Source organism: Osmerus eperlanus, chromosome 26, assembly GCF_963692335.1.
Source record: "Osmerus eperlanus chromosome 26, fOsmEpe2.1, whole genome shotgun sequence".
Classification (NCBI taxonomy): Eukaryota; Metazoa; Chordata; class Actinopteri; order Osmeriformes; family Osmeridae; genus Osmerus; species Osmerus eperlanus.
In genome coordinates, this window is record NC_085043.1 from 5925139 (window position 1) to 5947269 (window position 22131).

A 22131-nucleotide genomic window follows, 5' to 3' on the forward strand; every position below is an offset into this window, starting at 1 on the left:
CCTTCCCCCCTCCAGCCCCTACCCCCTTCCCCCTCCAGCCCCTACCCCCTTCCCCCCTCCAGCCCCTACCCCCTTCCCCCTCCAGCCCCTACCCCCTTCCCCCCTCCAGCCCCTACCCCCTTCCCCCTCCAGCCCCTACCCCCTTCCCCCTCCAGCCCCTACCCCCTTCCCCCTCCAGCCCACACCAGCGCTGAGAGGGGGAGTCGAGGGGGGGGGCGGTATTCAGCTCCTGGAACCAGGTGGAAAGGGGCCCCGGCAGAATGACCGGCTCCTCTGCATTTTACCGCTCAGTATCAACTCATCTCATTGCCTGGCGGCCTCGCAGCGGGAGGGAGATAGAGACTTCCGGAAGGGGTTTTGGAGACGCCATGGCACACACACTCACTCACACACACTCAAACGGAGGGACACACACACACACACGTGAGTACACACACACGGTTGTACACACATAAGGTAAGCTACTTTTCACTTCCAAGTCTTAACTCTGTACACTCATGCGCTCACACAGTCGTACGTACGCCAAGCTTGTACGCACGCACGCACGCACGCACACACACTTATATGTCTCCTTTCAGCGGGTGGCAGATGACTGTCTCTGTCATTAGGGCAGAGCAACAAGACATAAGGGAGAAATCACTCCCACCATCTCCCCCCCCCCCCCCCCCCCATTCCTCTCCCGTTTTGACATCAGTAGGCTTGGCAGGTGATTACAGCACAAGGGGGTTGAGGGGTTAGGAGAGGGGCATGGCTGTTCAGGCGGAATTCCTCCCCCCCCCCGCCCCCTCCACCACCTCACCCCCTCCCTCTACACAGTCTCCATGCCAGAGACGGGGCTCGTATCGGAGGGCCGTCTCATCGCATTAGCAGGCCAGAATGTTGACCCGGCGCGCTCAGGGAGAGGTTGTCATATCTGAACCTCATCTCCCCCCCGTGCCAAGACACAGTTTCACGGCTGAGCTGTGACTAAGCGCTTATGGAGTCGTCAGGGAGACGGCTCGGGGACCGTTACGCGGATGGATGAATAGGAGATTCGATTGTTCTCTTTCAACCAATCAGCCTCTGCCCCGTTGCAAACCCAGTCAACCTATCGGACGCCTGGAATACGGTAACATTGATCTTCAGCGGCCCCGTTCACACGTGTTGAGTCACAACTTGGCAAGACGGTGCACTGTGGGGTGCGGAGATTTGGCGAGTTCACGTCTCCCAAATTGTTCATTCCGCGGGCTACTTTGAAGCACGGTCTTCACGAGACCGAACTTGATACGTCAGGATGTCTGGTTGACCTGAGGGGGGAAGCGAATCGTGTTTCCGGTGGTGTTTTTTTTTCTCATCGCTCTCCGGCACGGCCCGATAACTCGGCGCACGCTCCTCCTCCGGGTCTCCTCCTTCATGCTGCCCCTCCGTTTCCCCAGCTCTGGCTGGGCCGCGCCGAGCACATCGTGTCTGGAGGGTTCCGGAGCCTGCCTGAGTTGGAGCGTGCGGGGTCCGCTTCCTCACGTGTTCCACGAGCCCTGAACCAACCCCTCTGGTTTACCTCTCTAACCCCTCAGACACACACAGACACACACACACAGGAATAGAGGCAGACAGACACGCACACACACAGCCGGTGTGTCTGTGTGTGTGTCAGACTGTACACACAGGCTCACTCGAACGCCTACTCACACCGATAGAGACTCTGGCGTACCCTTTTCTCTCACAAATAGATGTACGCGAGGCCTTCAAACGCACGCCAGTCGAAAACGGCCGTCTCTATCTTGTCCTCCTGCGTGCTCTCTTGTTCGCTCGGTTGAACATGCCCGTCACATACATTCTCCCCATCCCAGGCACGTGTAGTAATGAACCGAGATTGCAGTCTGCTTCCTGTTGGCTGAGAAATCGGATGCCGGCCACGGGCCAGTAATAACAGTGCCCTGAGTGCCATTAGAGCTCCAGATTGTCCCTGGGGCTGTTAAAAGCACTTAAAAGCTTCTTAATGAGGGGCTTTATTAATCTGCCTAAATACACAAGTCTACAAATGCTAGCACACAGCTACAGACACAACCACCCACCTACAAACGCTAGCACACAGCTACAGACACAACCACCCACCTACAAACGCTAGCACACAGCTACAGACACAACCACACACCTAGAAGACACAACCACCCACCTACAAACGCTAGCACACAGCTACAGACACAACCACACACCTAGAAGACACAACCACCCACCTACAAGCGCTAGCACACAGCTACAGACACAACCACACACCTAGAATACACAACCACCCACCTACAAACACTAGCACACAGCTACAGACACAACCACACACCTAGAAGACACAACCACCCACCTACAAACGCTAGCACACAGCTACAGACACAACCACACACCTACAAACGCTAGCACACAGCTACAGACACAACCACACACCTACAAACGCTAGCACACAGCTACAGACACAACTACACAGCTACAGACACAACCAAACAGCCAACACTCTCGCAAAATTGCAGAGAAACGGCCTACAAAGCGAATGCAGCCTTAGACACTGGATGGCTTCACAGACAGACCGCTGAGTCACTGAGGAGACCTCATCAGTTTGTGCGTCCGTGGATCTTGCTCTGAGTTCATGTCTATAAACTAGGCAGGATTTAAATTTCTGCGCCTGTGTGGGAAATGTCTTAAAAAAAAAAAAAAAAACCTTCAAAGTGAACGAAACTCTCAATTAACCGTCTCCTCTGTTTGCTTAATTAATGAGGCGTCTTCTTAAGAGGATTACGGATGTTTCGTAAAAACACTTCCTTCCTTGCTTTCACGCTCCGCCGCGTGGAGCTTCCCTGGAAGGGCTCTGGCATCCGTCACACCTGACTCACATGTTCGTTTGAAGCCAGACTCGAGTTTAAAAATAGCGGCTCGCTGAGGTACATCTGCCATGTCCAAACTGTGCGCCTATTATCCGAGTCATACCTCGGAAGTATAACCATCTCATACCAATGTTACCAGGTCAGACAGAAACTACCTGTCCTACAATATGCTATTCAAAGCCTGCTGGGTTTACTCTTACTCAAGACTATCCATGTCTCAAAAGTCCTCTCCTTATATTAAAGGTCATATCAACAATTGGAAGATAAGACGATAGTTCAAAACCCATGGAATAGCTAACAGCGGTGGCGCGGTGGGGGTTTTGCTTCCTTCTTTGAAAAAGGGTCGCTCCGAGCCGAATGTGTCGCCTCAGGCACGGTGCTTTGTTGCTTGATGACACATGCACATTGTTAGAGGCGAGATCAGGTATGAGACCTTCGCTACAGATCAGTCCCGTGGGCGTTTGCCTCCACGATCCTGTCGTTGATGATTTATCTGACTGTTTCATGTGGGATGTCATTCCGTAGCCTATTTACTTTGTACGTCCGAGATGGATGGCAGAAGAGATCCAGAGAGAGAGAGATGTTTCCGGAACGTGTCCACCCAGCCACATGCTCATGAATACATAATGAAGAGCACCATACTTTGTAGCCTGCTCTGACACTTGTATAATTAAGAGGTGCAGCACTCCTACTGTAGTTTAGCCACGCGTGTACACAGGTCCTGATGGACCTTACTCTGAGGAAGGCTAGGCGTCAGAGCCAGAGAAGGCCTGGCAAATCTCTGGTGCCATTTCAAAGGATGTTTCTCTTGTGTACGTTGCTGTTCAAAGTCTGTGTTGTGTGGCGAAATTGCTTCGATGCCTCGACCAAGGTAGCGGTGCATGTCGTCGATATCCTTTTGTAAGAGTGGGTGAAATCAATAAGTAGGGGTTAGGGACGTGTTATAAAGCGCCGCTGGCGGCTGAGTTTAGCGCTGATAGGGGCTGTTTGGATGTCTGCCTGCAGACAGACAAAAGCCACAAAGTGCTCAGGAGAAAATGCAGAGTAGAAGTCAGAAATTGTAAAGCTAAGATGGGCTAAGAGACCTTGTATATACAGCCCTGGGAGCTGACTGCTTTAGTCACCACCGAGCTATCTATTGAGATGTGAGGGCTCATTATTGGAGCTGTGAGTCATAGTAGGCTATGATTAAGTCAAGAAACTGCTGCCGCTGGAAATACCTCTCTTTGGAATTGGAGGGATTGCTGGGTTCACATTACAGAAGCATTGCTGAGACGCTGACCTTCTGGGTGAACTTAGATAGGTCCAGCATCACGTCACCCACAGACACACACCGACACAAGCTTCCTGCATGGCGTCACACGCAGTAACCGGTGCACATGTGTTTTGTTTTTTTTTGTTTTTTTTGTGGGAGGTCGAGGTTGGCCTGTCCACAGATCATCAGCGAACATTCGTCTTCTCCCCGTGACCTCCTACCCTGTCTGTGAAGACGGCCTATTAGGCGGACGGGGTGACGCGAGCCTGAAGCCCAATTGGCTGCACACAACGCTCCAATTCTATCTTCATTTGTCATTCACATCCCACCTCCTTGTTGCTCTCTCTCTCTCTCTCTCTCTCTCTCTCTCTCTCTCTCTCTCTGAGACATAAACAGAGAAAGAAGAGGAAGAACTGAAAACAGACAGACAGACAGACCAGTGGCCAAAGACTAAAACAGGTATCTATTCTAGACAGAGTGGGCGAGGAAACCGGGAAAAAAAAAAAAAAAAGGAGAGAGAGAGAGTGCTGGTCCGACGAATAAGGTCAAAAGCTCTGCAGTCTCTCTCTCTCTCTCTCTCTCTCGGACCCCCCCTTTGGCTGCGCTGTTAGCCCCAGTCAGGACACCTGCTTTCCCCATCAGCGGCGCTCGGCCCTGTCCCCTCAGCGTTGCGCTCACCGTTCCACGGGCGCAGCGACTTCAAACACGAGCGCCTTCAGGAATGATGATGACAGAAACATGCCTGGAAAAAAGAGATTTGTCCTCCAAAATACTCGTAGGCGACTTGTGTTGCTCCCCTCCTGGCTCCTTTCCCCCGTTCTGAAGGGAATAGTGATTTATGACTGTTCCCTTCTACCTGTTTACCACAGTGTCTTGGTCTGGGCGCTGGGTACAGTACAGGAAGGTGTTCCAAGGGCTTGGTGGTGATTGGCAGGGAATGTTCTGTCTCCACCACACCTGTCCCATGCCTGGGCCCAGGCCGTGAGCCATTCCCACACTGCTCCACTCGCATTCCAGTCCTGTGATTGCACGTCTGCTTTTTATATGCTCTTATTCACGGGATTTTTTTTCTTTTTTTTTCTTTTTTTTCTTCTTTTTTTTTCTTTTTTTTCTTTTTTTTTGGGAGGGACTCAAAACACTCAAAGTGTCAGAAAGCTTTAGTTATTTCCATTTGATGGGAGTATTTCAGATCTTACTATTTCACCTAATGAGTATTTTCAACGTGGTTTATGCCGGCGATACTGTTACATAGCTCGTCCAGTTGGAGTCCCCTGGAACTCCATCTCGTATATTGATTTCGTTGGCACAGATTTCCGTATTGGTTTTCAGCGTACTGTTTCATCTCGAGTATAAGACATGCCGTCACCATTCTCTGATTGATTCTTCACCATTAATGTTGCCAGGGAACCTCAGCTGACCGGGTTGCGGAAATGGTGCCATAGCAGGATCATCTTATTAGATGTGCCATTTGGTCTAGCATTCTCACAGTCAGTCAGAATGCCATACGCTTCCTAACAGGAATACCACCACATTTTTGAAACATCTTAGGAAAGTCACCCCCAAGCCTATCCAATGCCTGGTAACCCGTCCAGATCACGACTCGGCCAAATCGTGATTCCCTGGGAGACCCTGTGAAATGGATTAACCTTGGACATGGAGGATCCCTGGATCAGTCCTTATAAGGAGCCGGGGGACTCCAGACAGGGGCCAGTCACCAAGCTTAGGGGAGGAAGTGGAGATGGTGACTTGCGAGATGGGCATGTGCTTGTGACCTCAAGCCGCAGAAGTCCATCGGTATCCCAACGAATGTCCTCGGCTCTTTGTGGGCTACACGCTGTGGTATCTTAATGACTATATTTGGCCATCCGCAAGGATACTCCTGAACTGCCTTGTGACCTACAGGATTTCAGCTTGTCCCTGTGTTCTCACCGTCACATAACTTCCTCTCTGTTACACTGGCGGTCCAATGGTTTTGCATCGGGGCGAGTGTATGCGCTGTGCTTGATAAGTGTCTTTGTTTAAACATTGGAAAGTCTGTTTCACTCCCCTTCAGTTTCAATGATCTTTCGAGGACAATGGGATATGGAAAATATATTCGCTTGATTGTTTTGGTGACAAACTGGTATTATGCATGCCTTTCATCTCTAGCCAAGGCAGTCATTTCCGTGCCCTGAGAAGGAAACACTTTTGATAACAGTAACGCATTGGTGAACGCACTTGGTAATAGGGAAAATATGATGTTTATTCAATTTGTTGAATGGGAGGAAGAGTTAAATGTGTGCAGACTATGTTATTTGTCATTCTTCCTCTTTGGCAGAGGATGCCACACTTTCCCCAAACTAACATTTCTGTTGAGTGGTCATTCCATAAGAGCAGTCATCCTATAATTTGGCTATGACATCATTGGCTGATAACAATAAGAAAGACTATGGGGGTTACATGGAAGATTCCTAAATAAAAGGGCGCAAAGATCATAACAGAATTAGAAGGATTTGGAATATTTGAGCACAGTCCTTATTTTGGTTAAGTTCTTGTCAGATTTTCTCCATGGCAAGTGTAGGCTGTCTGCCAAAGAACATTTGGTCCTGCTTTGTGATGCTTACAGCATTAGGGGAAACTGGTCATGCGTGGCTAAATACTTCACGTTCAGAAGTTCATCTAGGGTCCTTTGTGAATTAAAAACATTTTGTCTTCTTCAGAAACACAAGCCCCAGATTTCAACCCCCCCTGGACAGTGTAACTTAAACCAGGAGCCCTGAATCTGTTCCTCCTTCGAATGTCATCACCACTGTACGACTGGTGAGCTTCGAGAAGTTCCATTACCTTCACATGTTGAGTTTTGCCATCAACGCTTCAATAACTACGCCTGACGTCACGCGATTTGATTCGGTTTCTGGTGATCGTGCAACCGTTGTGTTCCATTGGCTCGTTTGTTTGGGGTGTGCGTGGAGACGCTTGTTGAAAACACAGGGAAACGTTACAGCCATTGTTGTGGACCTGGTAGTAAACCTCTCCCTTCTGCACCTCCAGGGGTAGCAAAGCTGAGGTCAGTTGTCAGCTGGTCGGGGAGGTTTAGAGGTTTACATCATGACGGTTTATGACCACATGCCCTTAGCACGCAAGCTAAAAATAGGCTAACACCAGAGCGTTACCGTTGACAGTTGTGCATGTGTGTGTGTGTGTGTGTAGCCTTTGTTTAGAACACAAGAGGGCGACCGGGTGTTACCGCGGTGACTTGTGGGTGGTCTAACTCCTAACAAAGGCACGACGTCAGGCCTTCGGTATGTGTGTCCTCAACAACAGCACCTTACACAGACCTCAGCCCAGTGCTCGTGTTTGCCGGACAGAGCGACGGTTCATATCTGGGCCCGCCATGTGTAGCCACACCAAACCTGACCCTTCTTGGAGCGTGTGTCCTCGACGACCCCAAAAGGTAGGTCTCTCTCCGGCAGCCAATCCCTGACAGGGAGATCGCGGGAAGATGCCAGCCATTCCGAGCGCATATCGAGCCGCTGATTCATGGGTCAGGCTTGGTCATGTGTCAGCGTGTGGATGCTGGTGCCCCACTTCAACCACGGCCCTTTGACCCGAACCCAAGCTCCAACACAGGTGTTCCCACCGCTCAGATCCCTAACATGGATCCGTACTGGGATGACGTCATCGAGTTGACTTTAGACCGCCTGGGTCTCTGTGGGTGCCAGGCAGACAATAACAAGATGAGTCGTTTCATGCATTGTTCATTTGAAAGATTTACACTTTACACGGTCAAATCAAATTGAAACCCTGGAGTGTTCATCGTGTACGTTACACAACACAGTGGCGTGCTGCTATTTATGTTCGAGACATTATGATCTATGAAGAGAGATTTTACGAGTTTTGGAAGATGGCCACACAAAACTTCGCTATCGCAATTTCCCCAGAAATTGTACCCTATCTAGTATGTACTTATTGTTGCTATACTTTGAATTTGACCGCTAGATTGACAGAATCTCACTTAGGAATCTTGATAGGAACTGCCGTGACTGTTGTGTAACTGTTAGTCATACAAAACCAAAGGCTTCCTACCACAGTTTCTCTGTGTATTTTTTTATTTTTTTTATTTGTTAAAGATAAATGACTTCTCTCCTATCTTTATTTTGCAAGGGTAGCAACAAAAGTGGCTCAAAGCTGCACTGCAGAGATGGAGAGAGAATGAAAACAGCTTAGATCCCAGGGTTCTACCATTCATGCGACGATCCGGATCTACCGGGAAGCCCTCTGTGCTCTGCGTCGCTGGAATGGGATTCTGGAATGAAACAGGACGATAACTACTGCTGTCCATGGAGTTTTCCCTTCGGCCCTGGTCCCACAGCTTTAGCCTTAGTTAACTCATGGTAGAGATACCTTCCTTTGAGTGCGAAAATTACAGATTTACCAGTTACGTCACTAGAAATATTTTCCAAAGACTCAGGTCGTGCCCCCCCCGTTAGGCTCTCCTCCCATATAAGGTAAAATTGTAGGTCGGCAGAAGTGAATCTGTTTCGCAGCATTTAGACGGACCATGGTATTTGTGGCTGGGAAAGGCATCAACTATGTTGAGGACATCCTTCAGTGTTTGTTTTTTCGGTTTCCCTGTACGCAGTCAGGAATTCTGACTGGCTGTTGGCATTACATAAAATCCAGCCCCTGGGTTGTATATATTGTCCTCCCAAGAGCTTTGGTAAATGAATCAGCATCAATTCAAAGCTGGGTTATAAGTACTAACCTTCTTCTCTTTTTTCCTTGGAACGTGGTTCCAATTCTGTGACGCTTCCAAATGTACTCTATGCCTTGTTTGTGTGTGTTGTTTTGTTTTGTTTTGCGTCCCGTCGCAGTAGCCAGAAACATGACCTTGGAGTACAAAGGAACGTCAACCCTGAAAATGGAAGGCTTCCAACTGAACTAGCCTGAACCGCGGGTTGACCGTTCCCGACTGTGTTCCAACGTGTTGCACACTCTGCACAGCCTGCAGCATGTGTGTTTTCTGTGCTGTGCGTGGGTCCAGGCCACGGGTGTATGGTCCGCTGTGGTGCGTGTAGCTGTGCATACACCCAAGTCCCTCCAGAGCAGTTCATCATGTCCAGCTGAGGTCCATCGACACCGGAAGATACTGCATTGGGCTCTCATATCCTCCATCCTCCCATCTCCTCTCTCTTTTATGGCCAGACAGTAATGATGTGCTCCGATGAGAAGAATGCAAGTCTTCACACGCGCGCGCGCGCGCACAGTGGCTGATTTGCGGACTTAATGAATTCACTCGTTCTGTATTCCAGGAACATTCCGCAACGCAGATGCCTTGTAATCACTTTCCGTGTCAGCGACGCAAAGGGCATTGCCTTCCTGGATCCCCTCTTTCCTTTAGTTCTTCGCCAGCTTCATATTTGTAATCTTTCTCAAATGCCAATAAAGTTTTTGTGTTTGAACACCAATCGAAATTGGAATCTTATTCAGGATGGGACGAGTTCAGGCTGTGAGGGACGAGCGTTTTCATCGCAAACACATTCTGTAACTGTGCAAACAGTCGAGGAAGAATATTGTGTTCCATGCTGTAACAACAGCAATAAACCATTATATATATATATTTTTTATTTAGCCATGGGTGTTTGTTCAAAATGGAGCACATCAATGCCCAAAAGCCTTGTTTTGGCTGTGTGGTCGGGCCCAGCATGCCATCACTGTCAGCCTGAGGTTATGCTCACAGCCCCAGCATCTACACAGCTGCAGAGGGTCAACATTGAGACTTGGTGTGTGTGGTGTATGTGTGTGTGTGTGTGTGTGTGTGTGTATGCTGTATATGTGTGTGAGTCTTGCATGCACGTTTGGAGCGGGGGAGTATCGAATGCGCGCAGACACGCCGCACGGAAACACACCATCGCTTGTGCAAAACATGATTTGCGTCGTGCAGACGCGGCGACGCGCCCATCTCGCCAAATGTTTTTCACCCACAAGTGCACCCATGTTCGAGTTTACACACACTCGTGCATTCCTGCGTAGCATAAGAAAGTTTCCATGTCGAAGGCCCAGGCCTAGGGCAATTTTCCTATTGGCTTCCCTCGTCCAATGAAGTCACACCTTTCAGAATTTTGAGAATCTCCGGAATGGGTAACTTTTAAAGAGCCTCTGAACAACCCCTGTGTTGTCAGGGGGAGAGGGGTTATAACTTGCCAGGGAAGCGGGTGGAAATCTGATCCAATTAGAACAGGAGATGAAGGTACCATGCTACCTCTCCTCGTAGCGTCTACACTCTTCAGAACTCTGCAGGAATTCTCTCCCTCTGTATGAAACGCTGTAGTTCTAACAAGACATGGTCGTGGTTAATGTCGTTTTTTTTGGTCGTGGTTAATGTCTCAGAAAAAAGGAAAAAAAACTGTGTGATTATTTTGACTGACATGGCACTTGCACACAAGACCCTCTCTGTTGAATTAGTCGTGGTCCCACAGGCGGGGGGGGGGGGGGGTCAGTGGGGGGGGGGGGTCCTCGCAGTTGCTCCAGCGAGGACAGTTGTGTCCGGTCACCGTGCCGAAACAGATTCACTTTGTTCTGCTCTCTCACCCCCCCCGCCTCCTCGTTCCCCCCCCCCTCACCCCTGGCAGACTTCACAGACACACTCGCCGCAAAGCAGGACACTCGTCGGTCGTCAGGTGAAGTAGGGTTCACCCAGTAGGAGAAGCGGGGGGGGGGGAGGGGGGAGGAGCCAGGGCCACACAGGGCTGAACGGAAAGCAGAGAGTCACAGCGATGGACGGCTGTTTTCCTGGACAAAGAGAAAAAAGAAAAGGAAAACCATGTAAATAACAGCCAGGGTCGTTTCCTCTGCGCTGGGGCCAGACTGTGGAACGTCTGCAGTTACAGAGCAGAGATAGGACTAGAAGCAAGCGTTACATCACTGTGAATTTAGCAGACCCCCCCCCCCCCCCTTTCCTGTGCTGGTAAAACACACATAATTAGAGCGTGGATGCTCAGAGACACGTCTCTGTTGGTTTTTCCCCCGCATTCTCTTTTTATTTCATCTTTCCTTCTTTTTTTGGGGGGGGGGAGGGGGGGGAGGGAAACTCCTTCAGAAATTAGTACTCGAGACACTCTTATCTCTAATGCATTCTAATCATTATCAAATCTGCCAAGTTTTTTTTTCCTGAAACGGGAGACGGCCTACGTCGAGCGAGGAAGGGGGGAGAAGGGGTTGGGGGGTAGAGGGGGGGGGTGGTTTTTTGGACGGGGCGCAGGCGGGGATGCTTGCTATTCCCTCAAGTGTCTGGAAAGTGTGCGTTTCCATTACGGCCTGTCTCGTTTTTTTTTTTTTTTTTTGCTGCAGCGCCGTTGTTTTTGCACGGAGGCCCCGGGGGTAGAGGCGGGCCCCGTGGCCCTCCGTGCCCATGGCCCGAGCTGGCCCAGGTACGAGAAGGAGCGGACAAAGTCCCCACAGACGCAAATGAATCGCGTGTGGGCCTTCAAAAGGCAGCAAACCACTGTCACTGAGGGAAATATCTGAAACATACTGAAGCAGGTTGGGCTCCAACTAGCTGGCTATCGGCTGGGTGACCGGGAGACTGGACTGGCTGGCGTTCAAGATGGCCGGTTGGATATATGCCTGTGTTTGTGCTTGGCTGTCTGAGTAGGTGGTGACTCATTTTAAAGTTTGACTCAAAAGTGACTCAAAGTTTAAGGCCTGATAAGATATTGTTTTCTGTGGAGTGAAAAACATTAGCCTTAATATGTGCACTAGTGGGTCTCTGTTTTGACCATTAGCTTTTTCAGAAGCCCAATTCAACAAGGAGGCTTTCAACAGCACATTTCAATGACTCAGATCGACTCTCAATCATTTATGGTAAAAACAGAAGAAGAAAAAAAACTCAACCACAGCGCAATAAGGAAATGCATTGTTCAACTTCTCCCCAGTCTGTGTTTTCCTATAAAAAAATAATCTGTCTCCAGCAGTTTTGACATTAGCCTGTCGGCCAAAAGATCATTCTTTTTATGGACATGGCTGTTTCAGGGTTTAATGAGCTGGGACTGTGGAACCAATGCATGCAAAACACCCAATCAACAAATATAACCTCACTGGAAGAGGCCACACACACATTAATTGAAAATTGTCCCCGAACTCAGCCACCCTCAATGCACTAGGAATAGACGATGAGGCATTTTATTACATAGAATTAATCTAGCCACAGTAGTCGTTCTATCCCGGTCTGCCCGTAATATTGAAGAATAGAAAATGACGGAATCCAAAGCAGTTTGGTCCTGTGTGAATTACTGCACAGCAAAAACTGAGTGTGATATATATATATGGTATAGTATAAATGATTTATCTAGTCACTTCAGTAAACAACACATTATTTGAAGAAATCTTATCATGTGCCATTTTCATACTGTCCTGGCAGCCAAATGTACCTGTTTTAAGCATGTGCAGGCTTATAACAATTTTTTGGAGCACTTTCATTTGTTAGGGCATTTTTGCAGTGTGTGTCGTGGAAGAAAATCCTTATTATGGGGTGTCGGGGATCCCAACTTCAAACAGTCACCTTGATAGACTTAAGTCAGAGACGTAACACACAGCACAGAGTTTTCTTCGATCTCCCTGACTATGTGAACACCCGAGTCCTGCACCACTGGTATACATCAGTGCCTGACCTCTTTTATTATACTGAAGGGAGGGAAAAAAATCTTTCTGGGAAAGCCCTTAATTAACGTTTATGGGAAACCTCATGGCCCAGTCCATTTTTCCCCCTCTTTCCCCCCCTCTTTTCCCCTCTCCTTTTTTCTTCTTCTCTTTAACGCACACTTCTAACTTTTTTCTTTTTCCATATGAGCCCCTCCCATAGGTCTAACTTTACACGACTTTTTGGGGAAATCCCTCCTAATGGGCAGTAAGTCCGTACTCTGACTGGCAAAACTCTCTTTTTTTTCTCTCTCTCTCTCTCCTTTTGGGAACACGTCCATCGCATTCTTTGGAAAGTCTGGGTGTTGCCGTGCGGAATGGTGTTCTGTTACCGCAGGGCTCCCTGTGAGTTTCCAACCTCATTTTATTGTTATGGATGCGACAGGGAACAAATGCTGGATCCCCTCCAAAGACAAATGAAATGGAATTATGTCAATTAAAGTTTCACTCAAAGTCGAAAAAAAAATGAACAAGGGTAGCAGGAGTACGACCTCGTAACCGGTCCACGCTGCCGATGACTTAGCTCGTGATGAACGGGGCGGACGACAGTCATCTTTTCCCACCAATGTTCATCCAGTAATCGAGGTGTCAAGAGATCCCTCAGCTCTGTCTCTAGCAAGTCGAGGTTTACATGATCTCGCTATGACTCAGCAGTGTGTTCCCAATGGTTCTGGGGTTTCTCTGACCTCCATAAGTGGTGGCGGGGGGGGGTGGGGGGGGGGGGGGGTGGGGGGGGGGGGGGGGGGTGGGGGGGGAGTCCTCTTCTTCTGTTGCCTGACCCAGCCACCCAGCATGGGGCCGAGCTCTCCCACACCCCCGTCCCCTCTCCTGCGTGGGGAGGACTAAGGGGGTGGGGATTCCTTTAGCGATAGCGTTAGCATCGTCCTCCCCATCCGTGACTCACCCCTGCTGCATGGTCCTGCTGCATGGCCCTGCTGCATGGCCCTGCTGCATGGTCCTGCTGCATGGCCCTGCTGCATGGCCCTGCTGCATGGCCCTGCTGCATGGCCCGCAGGCAAAAGCTGCCCTCCGGTCTCCGCCCCTTTACAGTACGTGTCTCTGACGGCACTCACAGCGTCAACACAGGCCTACGTCTCCCCCGGCCTACGTCAGTGGGCTCCCACCAGACGGCGCTCGCGTCCCACCGCTCACCCCCAGCTCGTAGAGCCGTCAACGCGCACACACAAGACGCGGGTCCACTACGGGAGGCACGCGGCGAGCTTAGACGTGGGTGGTCCAACGGAGCAGCCCGGGTAGGTGGCCCGGGAGTTGGGTTTCCCAAGCCACTATAACTGGGGAGAGAGAGAGGGCCTGTCGGAGCCTCCGTGTGGGCGGAGAGAGGAGCAGCCTCTCGTTCACTTCCTGCACGTTCAGGGGCAGAACTCTCAATTGCTGTTTCCCTTTTTCCCCCCCCTTAGTTTGGGTCCAGAAGGAAATTCAAGCAATTCAAGTAACACAGTTTGCACAACCACAGTACAAGTACAAATACATTGTACACTCAAGACGTAGAGTATATTGGGGGTACACACACCCCCCCCCCCCCCCCCCCCACACACACACACACACACTCCCCGCATTCATTTCTCTGCCGCTGAAAGTCTCGGTCGTAAAATAAACAACGAAAAACGGCTCTAGTCAAACTCATGGCGTGTTGTTAGAAGCATTTAACAGAGCCCATTGAGAGTGAATGCCAGGCATTTGTCTTACTAAGAGCCTCTTGTATGTTGAGAGTGACAGAGGTACAGAGCAGCCCAGAGGAATCGCCTGTTATTCCTTAACGGGGGTTGAGGGGGCCTTCCACTGTAATCATCCTTAGTGGGGGGGGGGGGGGGGGGGATGTTTATTGCCTCTTCTACCTTAAGGGAGTGGTGAAGGGGGGGTACAGCCTCCGAGGGCAACAAAGGGGGGGGGGGGGGGGAACTAGGTAGAGGGTGCGTGTACTGGAACATCTTTGTTGATTCTAAGATCGCCGTTAAGCTCTGACACGGGGCAACTGGTACCCCATCTCCTCACTGGCCCTCGCAGCGCTCCCTGCCCCTAGGCCTCCCTGTATTTATGGAGCCGGCGCAGTGTGAGGTAGAGAGCCGACAGTCTAACAGCTCCACTGATGTACGGAGGGAGTTCCTTTATTTTCCCTGAGACTGACCTCTGCCTGGTCGGCCAGGCTGCCGATGCTACAGTTTGTTTTCGGAGTTGTGTGCGCGCGCGCGGTCTGCGCGTACGTGCTTGTGTGTGTGCGCGCGCGCGCGTGTGCGAAGCAACTCAATCGCACGTTAAGAACGGGACACCGTTTCAACTAAGCTCGCCTTGTCTCAATCTGCATTAGTTGTCAAACTGGGATAAAGGTCGGTGAATGACCCCTGGATTGTTCCATCAGAACACGCGGGCTCCTTTTCACGCAGCTCGGTGCGGAGCGGCCATTTTTGGGGCCATAAAAACCAAACTCAATCCGAGCTTCCTCCATTGTTGACTCTTGACAAAGCCAGGCCTCAACAGGTCGGATCTAATGACCGTGACAGAAAAACGGCCTCTCTGAATGCCCGATCCGATGCCTACAGGTCGCAGGTGTCCCCGATAAACCCCTTCCGCATGGCAAACGAGGGATAATGGTCTCCCTCTTGCCTAACGCCCCTGGGGGCGCCGGAATGTACCCCGGGCGAGGGTAGGAGAAGGGCTGCCCGGGGTGTCACCTTGGCTCGCTTGGAGAGTCGGGAGCAGGAACAGAACACAGGCGCAGAGAGGGTCCCTGCCCGTGTCAGGTCCCCTGTGTTCTCTCCTATTCTCTCTCTCTCTCTTTCTCTCTCGATCTTTCTCGTATCTCGCCCCGTAACTCCGCCACAGTATGGGAAGGTTCCAGCACAATGCCCGCTTACTCCGATAATCCCCCCCCCCCCCCCCCCCTGGCATGCCATCCACCCCCAGCAAAGCTATAAATGTGTCAGGCTCAACGAGATGCCGGGGGGGGCATGTGGCATTTTTCCGCCTCACGTCCCGATATCCCAGGAGTCTGAATTCAAAAGAGGCTGGCATCCAGGGGAGGTTTTTTGGCTGGATCGTGGCCTCTGTGCTTTAGGTTGCCAGATCCCAGCGGCTGGTGGTGCGAGGGGCCTTCTAGAAAGAGCTACTGTTACTGTATGCCACACACTGACCTACTTCTCAACATTTATGTAATCTTAAAGTAGATGAGAGCGTGTTGTGAAAGGAGAGAGAGGGGGGGGGGGGGGTATGTCATGGCTCGGTTAGCCACAGGTATTTTTCCGATGTCTCCCTGGGATTTGTTTGGTTCCTGCCTGGACAAGGCATCAAGAGTTGATTTTCTTCTTATTCTTTCTTCTTCGTTTTTTCTTGTCTTTTTTTTTTTTTCTGTCCGCGACTGTTTCAAAAACGAGTTGTTGTCTTGCGAGTCTGCCGTTCACCGCTTGCGGCGGCGCCAACGGAGTCCCGCTGCAGACAGGAGAGGACTCACTGGGAAACGAGTCGATTAACGATGAGATGACAGGCCTGTCGTATCGACAGCGCTCGCTACCATGGAAGCCTGCTTTCGCAGCATATTCAGGCTCTTGTCTGAGAGGGGGCTGGCAAGAGAGAATTTGATGGCCATCGAGGTCACAATGGCGCTTGCCAGGATCCATTAGTGCTTACAAACACGCTCGCTGAATGTACCCTTTCGGATAGTTTGGAGAAATCACCGACCGTGCCCAACCTTTTGACAGATCTGTGATTGAGTCATTTAGGCTCAGTTACCCCTACCCAGCGAACAAAGAGAGTTCTCCCGGCGATTCTTCCATGACGTCAAAAGATCTGGACTGAAAGCTCAACCGATCTGATAGGCTTATCCTCCTGGGTGTTTTGCATAGCTAACAAAGTCTGAAACGTCTTTTTTCAAATTCCTGTCCGCAGATAGCTTGAAATGTGTTTGTTGTTCCTGCATTCCACCTCCCTCCTCCCAGAACTTTCTGAGCATTAGCGCGATCCTTTATCATCATCCATGCAACGGATGTCAAGCCAAGGCACTCGCAATGACGCAGGAGTCTTGATTTATAAAACCTGTGCCTGCAAAAGAGGGGGGACGTTTGAAATGCCGGGGCGTCTTTTCAGGGGTCAACGAAGCGACGCGTACTCGGTGCGCGATAAACAGTCGCTTTGCTCCGTGGAGCGGGCTACAGAGAGAGACTAGAGGCCCGGCCAATCTCATCATTGGCCCCCGCCGGCCAATCAATGATGAGAAACCTGCGTCACTGCAGCCGAGGGACTTGCGACCCCCCCCCACCCCCCTCCGTCATTGTCGCGTCGACCCTCAGGCCTGTTGAGTGCTCTGTAACTCACCTGTGAGAGGGAATGTCATTCCGTGTGAGGTTGAGGGGGTGGGGGGGGGGGGATGCAGCGTCCCCGGCGCTGGAGCGTGGGAGTGTGTAGGGCGAGGGAGGCTAGGGTGACGGGGGGGGAGGGGGCCGCTTGCCAAGCCTCAGGAATGCCATTGTGTGCTCCATTACCATTGGGAATCCTCCCAGATCTATCTGGCCCACGGTGCTTTTTAGCAATTAGATGAGATATCGGCAAGGGGTCCGGCAGGGCAAGAAGAGGGTCCATAAAAGCCCAAATAAAAGGCCGGTTCTCTCTGCTCCGTCTCCCCTGTCTGTGCAGGAACGGCAGGAATGCGCCCCCCCCCCCCCCCCCTCCCCACCTCATGAATAAAAAAAAAACACACACACACACAAAAAAAAAAAAACGTTTCTCATTCAAAGCAGGGGGCCCGCTTCTCAGCGTGTGGCCCCGGCGAGGGCAGTGCAGCTCAGGGGGAGCGGAGAGCGTGTCGTGCCCGGGAGCGGGGAGCGCGGGGGGGGGAACGGAGCTGGCACCCAGTCCCTTGAGCCAGCCAGGGTGGGATATTAGGTGTCCCGGGGAGAGATAATAGCCTCTAACTGCATGGGTACGCTGGCCTGGTGCATTCTTTGGCCCCATCGTGCGTGTCTGGAGCTAAAGGACAGAGAATGGGGGGGGGGGGGGGGTAAAATAGTTAGTTGCAGACCAGCAGTTGACTCTTTGCCATTTTAACACTAAATGACTGGTTAACTGTAATGAAAGACCATGCTCTGCCGCTGGAATATTACACAGGGATGGGAAATCGTTCCATTACATAAACAAATACAAATATTTAACCTTTGAGTTGAATGCAATTGCCGTATTTTTACAATGTGGGGGTGTAGTGAGATAGCAACAGTCCACCAACTTAGTCTTGGCTTAGTAAACCACATTTCCCCGGACACGGATATCACCTGTTTGGCTGCTGCAGATAAAAAAAATATATAATATCAAACACGGTACTGTGTGCACAAATGTACAGCATATATAATGACAATCTTGTCAATTCTTCTCCCTGTGTGCTTCAGTCTGGGAGCTCTGGTACAGAGGGAGCCTCTTTTGGCGATGAGAGGAGAAGCAACGTCAGCACTGACATTCATTCGTCCAAACGAGTGTCGTCTCAGTGGAGCCATGGCGAGCCCTAGCACACGCTAACAGTTTTCGCTAACGAGCTGGCGTCCATTGCTGGTACAGCACCAACAGGTCTGTCACAGCTGCGATAACCAAGACACAATGTCCCCAGTATCTGCCACAGGGAAGAACTCATGCTGCAGAGCAAATGGCCACGTGACAATTCATTCACAGTTCCCTGTCATGTACTAACCTGAAATCCATTCTGTGCCGAGATGAAGAACAATGAACGCTCCAATGCGTACTTGCAGCCAGACTTTAAGACCATAATGGGAATATAAATGAGTAAATTATGTCACAAAAGCTGTTGCAGCCCGTACATGACATCATAAGGCAATTACGCAATTTTTGAGCAATTACATCGGTTTATGTACATCCCCTTCTGTGGGGCTCGAGAACACTGTAATTCATCATGGCTTACATGTTCAGACGACACACCCTTTTCTGATTTGACACACTCGGGAGCAGATGTGGTGGGTAAACGATGCACTTCCGTGCTGCTGAACTCCAGGTAGGCGAAAGAGGAAGGGGATTGGCTTTCTTTGGGGTTTCTCTCCCTGACCAGGTTTGTTCCGCTGTCACATCCTCAAGGTGTTGAACCAGGAAACCCTGTGATTTATCGTCACTTCCTCGTCGCATGTCAGACACTCTACAGTGCTGTGGACCATAGTGCCTCCACACTTCACTTTTTGGCCTGCGCGGGTACGCCCTTTGAGTTTCGCTTGAGCTACCAGGGGAGCCGTACAGTCCGCCAGCCCACCGCTTTGAGCTTGCACACCTTACCTAGACGTTCCCATCTGTTGTCAATTTCTCAGCCGTGCAATGTAAACACATGAACCAGAACTTCTCTGGTTCCAGGTGGAAGGGCCAAGCGCCCCCTCCCTCTCCCCACAGCAACCCATCCCCTCTCCCATCAACGTCAGTGTTAAGGGGTCGATGGCCCTGACTGGCGGGCCCCTAACAGACTTCGGACCACCCCCCCCCCCCTCACCCCTCCAGTGATGTAAGAGGAAATGCCTGAGTCCTGAGGTAAAGGGCTGGTCCGTGGGCGCTGGGACACTCCCGGAGAGACCGCAGCTGTGATAGCAGAGGTGCCACATCGAGGCAGGGGTTGAGGCTGGGCTGAGGGTGAGAGGGTGGTGGCGAGGCTAAGGGGGGCGCTGGTGAGGCTGGGGGGGGGAGGGGGGTTGGTGGTGTAGCTGAGGTGAGGCTGCAACGGAATAGAGGCTGAGGGGCCGGAGGCCAGGCTGGGACGGAGATGAGCGTGAGGGAGGCTGTGGTTCTGCCCCTGTGGCGGCTGTGCAGAGCCACGAAGACGTTACCCAAAACCTCCCTCGCTATATTCCCTGTATCCCGACGCGACATCCGTGAACTTGTCAATGCGACGTACCCATAGGTAAAAAGAACACGGTGTCCCGGCCGTTTTCGAAAGGAGGGAAGAGGGGGGGAGTCGGAGGGGAGGACGGGAGGAGGAATGGAGTTTTCACTGCTCATGGAGGTGCTGTAAAGCGGTCGAGTTTGTGTGGTGCTAGCAACCCTAGCCACAGTGGATGAAGGGGCAGGCCATGTGTTAAACTGGCGGAATACTTTACACATGTGCTGGTGTATCCACGAGCCATCCGGGGGGTGCGGGAGGTCGTCCAAATGGCACCAAGACCCCTCCGAACAAACACGGCCATCGAAGAAAACAATAAAATAATCAACAGTTACTACGCCCATAAAGGTCGATGGGACCTCTCATGTTACTTGGTTTCACGGCAGATCTAATAGAGATCCTAAAGTGTTTGTGGGTGTGTTTATGTGAGTGTGTGTGGCTGGGTTGAGAAAAGGAGACTTGTCTGTATATTGCCGTGTTATCTACTGCTGAACGTCTGTGCTGGGGGGGGGGGGGGGGGGGGGTTCTCTGCATGGCAGCCTACCTGGGTGACCTCATGCCTTGGCCCCACTGTCGTGAGGAGAAGCAGAAGCCTTCGATTAGCGAAACAGGCTGAGGTCATGGTGAGATAAGGCTGTGGAAACACTGATGCCGCGCTAAACACGGGCCCCCGCGCTCACTGCTCCCGCGGGACTCCCAAAGCGCGGACAGTAAAACCCCACTGGGCGGTCAGAGGGCGGGTGTGACAGATACCGGACCAAACAGCTGCTCTTTCCTGAACCCCCCCCCCCCCCCAAAAAAAAGGGACCGCTGACCTCCAGTCATCCAGGATAACCCAGGTCGTTTGGGAAACTTTCTTTTTTCGGGGGGGGCGGGGGGGGTTGTGTCGGTCTCTTCCTGCAGTCCTTTTCCAAAGCCACGGCCTCGTAAAAGTTTAACATACTTCCTCTCTTATGACATCACCTCGTGGCTCACTGAGATGATGTCAGGGTGATCTCTTGGACAGGCTCCTTTTCGTTTTTTATTGTGCGCGGGGCCCGTCTCCGATGGTCCGGACGCTTCTGTGTCGCGCCGCGGCGCGATGACGTCAGCGTTTGTTGACGCGACATGACACCGTCGGCCCTCGGTATCGGTTGGCCCGTGTGAAGCTCTCAGAAGCTCTCGCATCGCTCGGAGGGCTGGCGGACTCATAGACGATCGCCACGATCTCGGTTCTGTATTCCTCCCTGTGCCTGTGTGTGTGTGTGTGCTTTAACCCGCGTGTTTTTTTCCTCGTGTCTCGCAGACGGAGGCCATGCGGCAGGCGTTGAAGCAGCTGGATTTGAACATCGTGGAGATGACCGACGAGAACGCCACTCTGGACGGAGGGGACGTCCTCTTTACAGGTGACACGTTGCCCCCCCCCCCCTTGACCCTCGTCCCCGTATGCTGCCCCTCGACGCTCCCATGTTTTGGGGCTCGGCGTCGAAACTCCACCTGAGCGACATCGAGTGACCTGTGGCTGGCGACCCAAATCGAATCGTAGGGAATCCTGTCTTCAGGACTGAGCAGTCGATCGGATTCGACTCCCCGTCACAGTAGCTCTCTTGTTCAACTGGGATTTCACAGCGAGCGTGAAGGGGGGGCGGGGGGGGGGGGTTTCGCTTTCTGTACATTCTGTTACCGACGTGAGGTGAGCTGAATGTGGGTCACCCACTGTGTAGGGCTTAAGGGGGGGGGGAAGGAAACACTAGAACACCTAATTGAGTGTCGAGACGTTGGTTCTGCTTACACTCCCTCCAGCTGAAATGGGTTTCGCATGGCAGGGCTCGAAACATTTCCCCTCGGCAAGATCGCGGCCGCCCACTTTGCCAGTAGCTTAGCAGGCAGGCCCCCGTCGCTCCGTAGCAGTGACCCCTCCGCCCAACCCCCCCCCCCTCCACCCATCCACCCATCCACCCCCACCCTCTCTCAGCAAAACTGTGCTGCCCACCGCACTTAACCCTCCCCCCCCCCCACGCCTGTCCGCTTGCTTGCTGTCCCGCAGGTAGAGAGTTCTTCGTGGGCCTCTCCAAGCGGACCAATCAGAAGGGGGCCGAGATCCTCGCCGACGCGTTCAAGGTGAGTGAGAGCGGCGCGTTCTCGGGCATTAGCATGTGCCCCCTAAGGTAATCACGGCGTTAATCAACTCCAGTCTCCAGTAGCCTCGGGATATTGTAATCAGGTATTGATTTCGGGCATGGTTAATCTGTGTAGAATCAACTGGTCAGTGACATTAATTGATCCTTTAACGGCCCTGGAGACAGGAGAACCCAGAGCCGACTGTGGAGTTGAGTAGCCACACTGTTTCCTGTCCACCCATGAGAGCTAAGAATACTGGACTCGCTGTCCTCTGCTGGAGAACAACTGTCAAAAGCAGACAGACCCCAGCACAAGGCCTCGAGGTTACGTGCTCACAATAACACTTATCTCAACAAGGCTCTGTTTTTTCAGGGCGCTCT

The 22131-nt window shown here is 51.6% G+C and overlaps 1 protein-coding gene across 4 annotated transcripts in view; it reads left to right on the plus strand.

The window, feature by feature from the left end:
• Nucleotides 1–22131, plus strand: part of ddah1 (dimethylarginine dimethylaminohydrolase 1) — a 44908-nt gene that overhangs the window by 12489 nt on the left and 10288 nt on the right. For 3 of the 4 annotated variants that reach the window (XM_062452393.1, XM_062452391.1, XM_062452390.1), the window contains exons 2-3: nucleotides 20937–21036; nucleotides 21678–21751. In XM_062452393.1, the coding sequence (XP_062308377.1) occupies nucleotides 20946–21036; nucleotides 21678–21751 (165 nt within the window). In that variant the 5' untranslated portion in view covers nucleotides 20937–20945. Of the gene's footprint in view, nucleotides 1–4503; nucleotides 4567–20936; nucleotides 21037–21677; nucleotides 21752–22131 lie in introns of those variants that run through there. The other variant, XM_062452394.1, reaches the window with a different exon arrangement.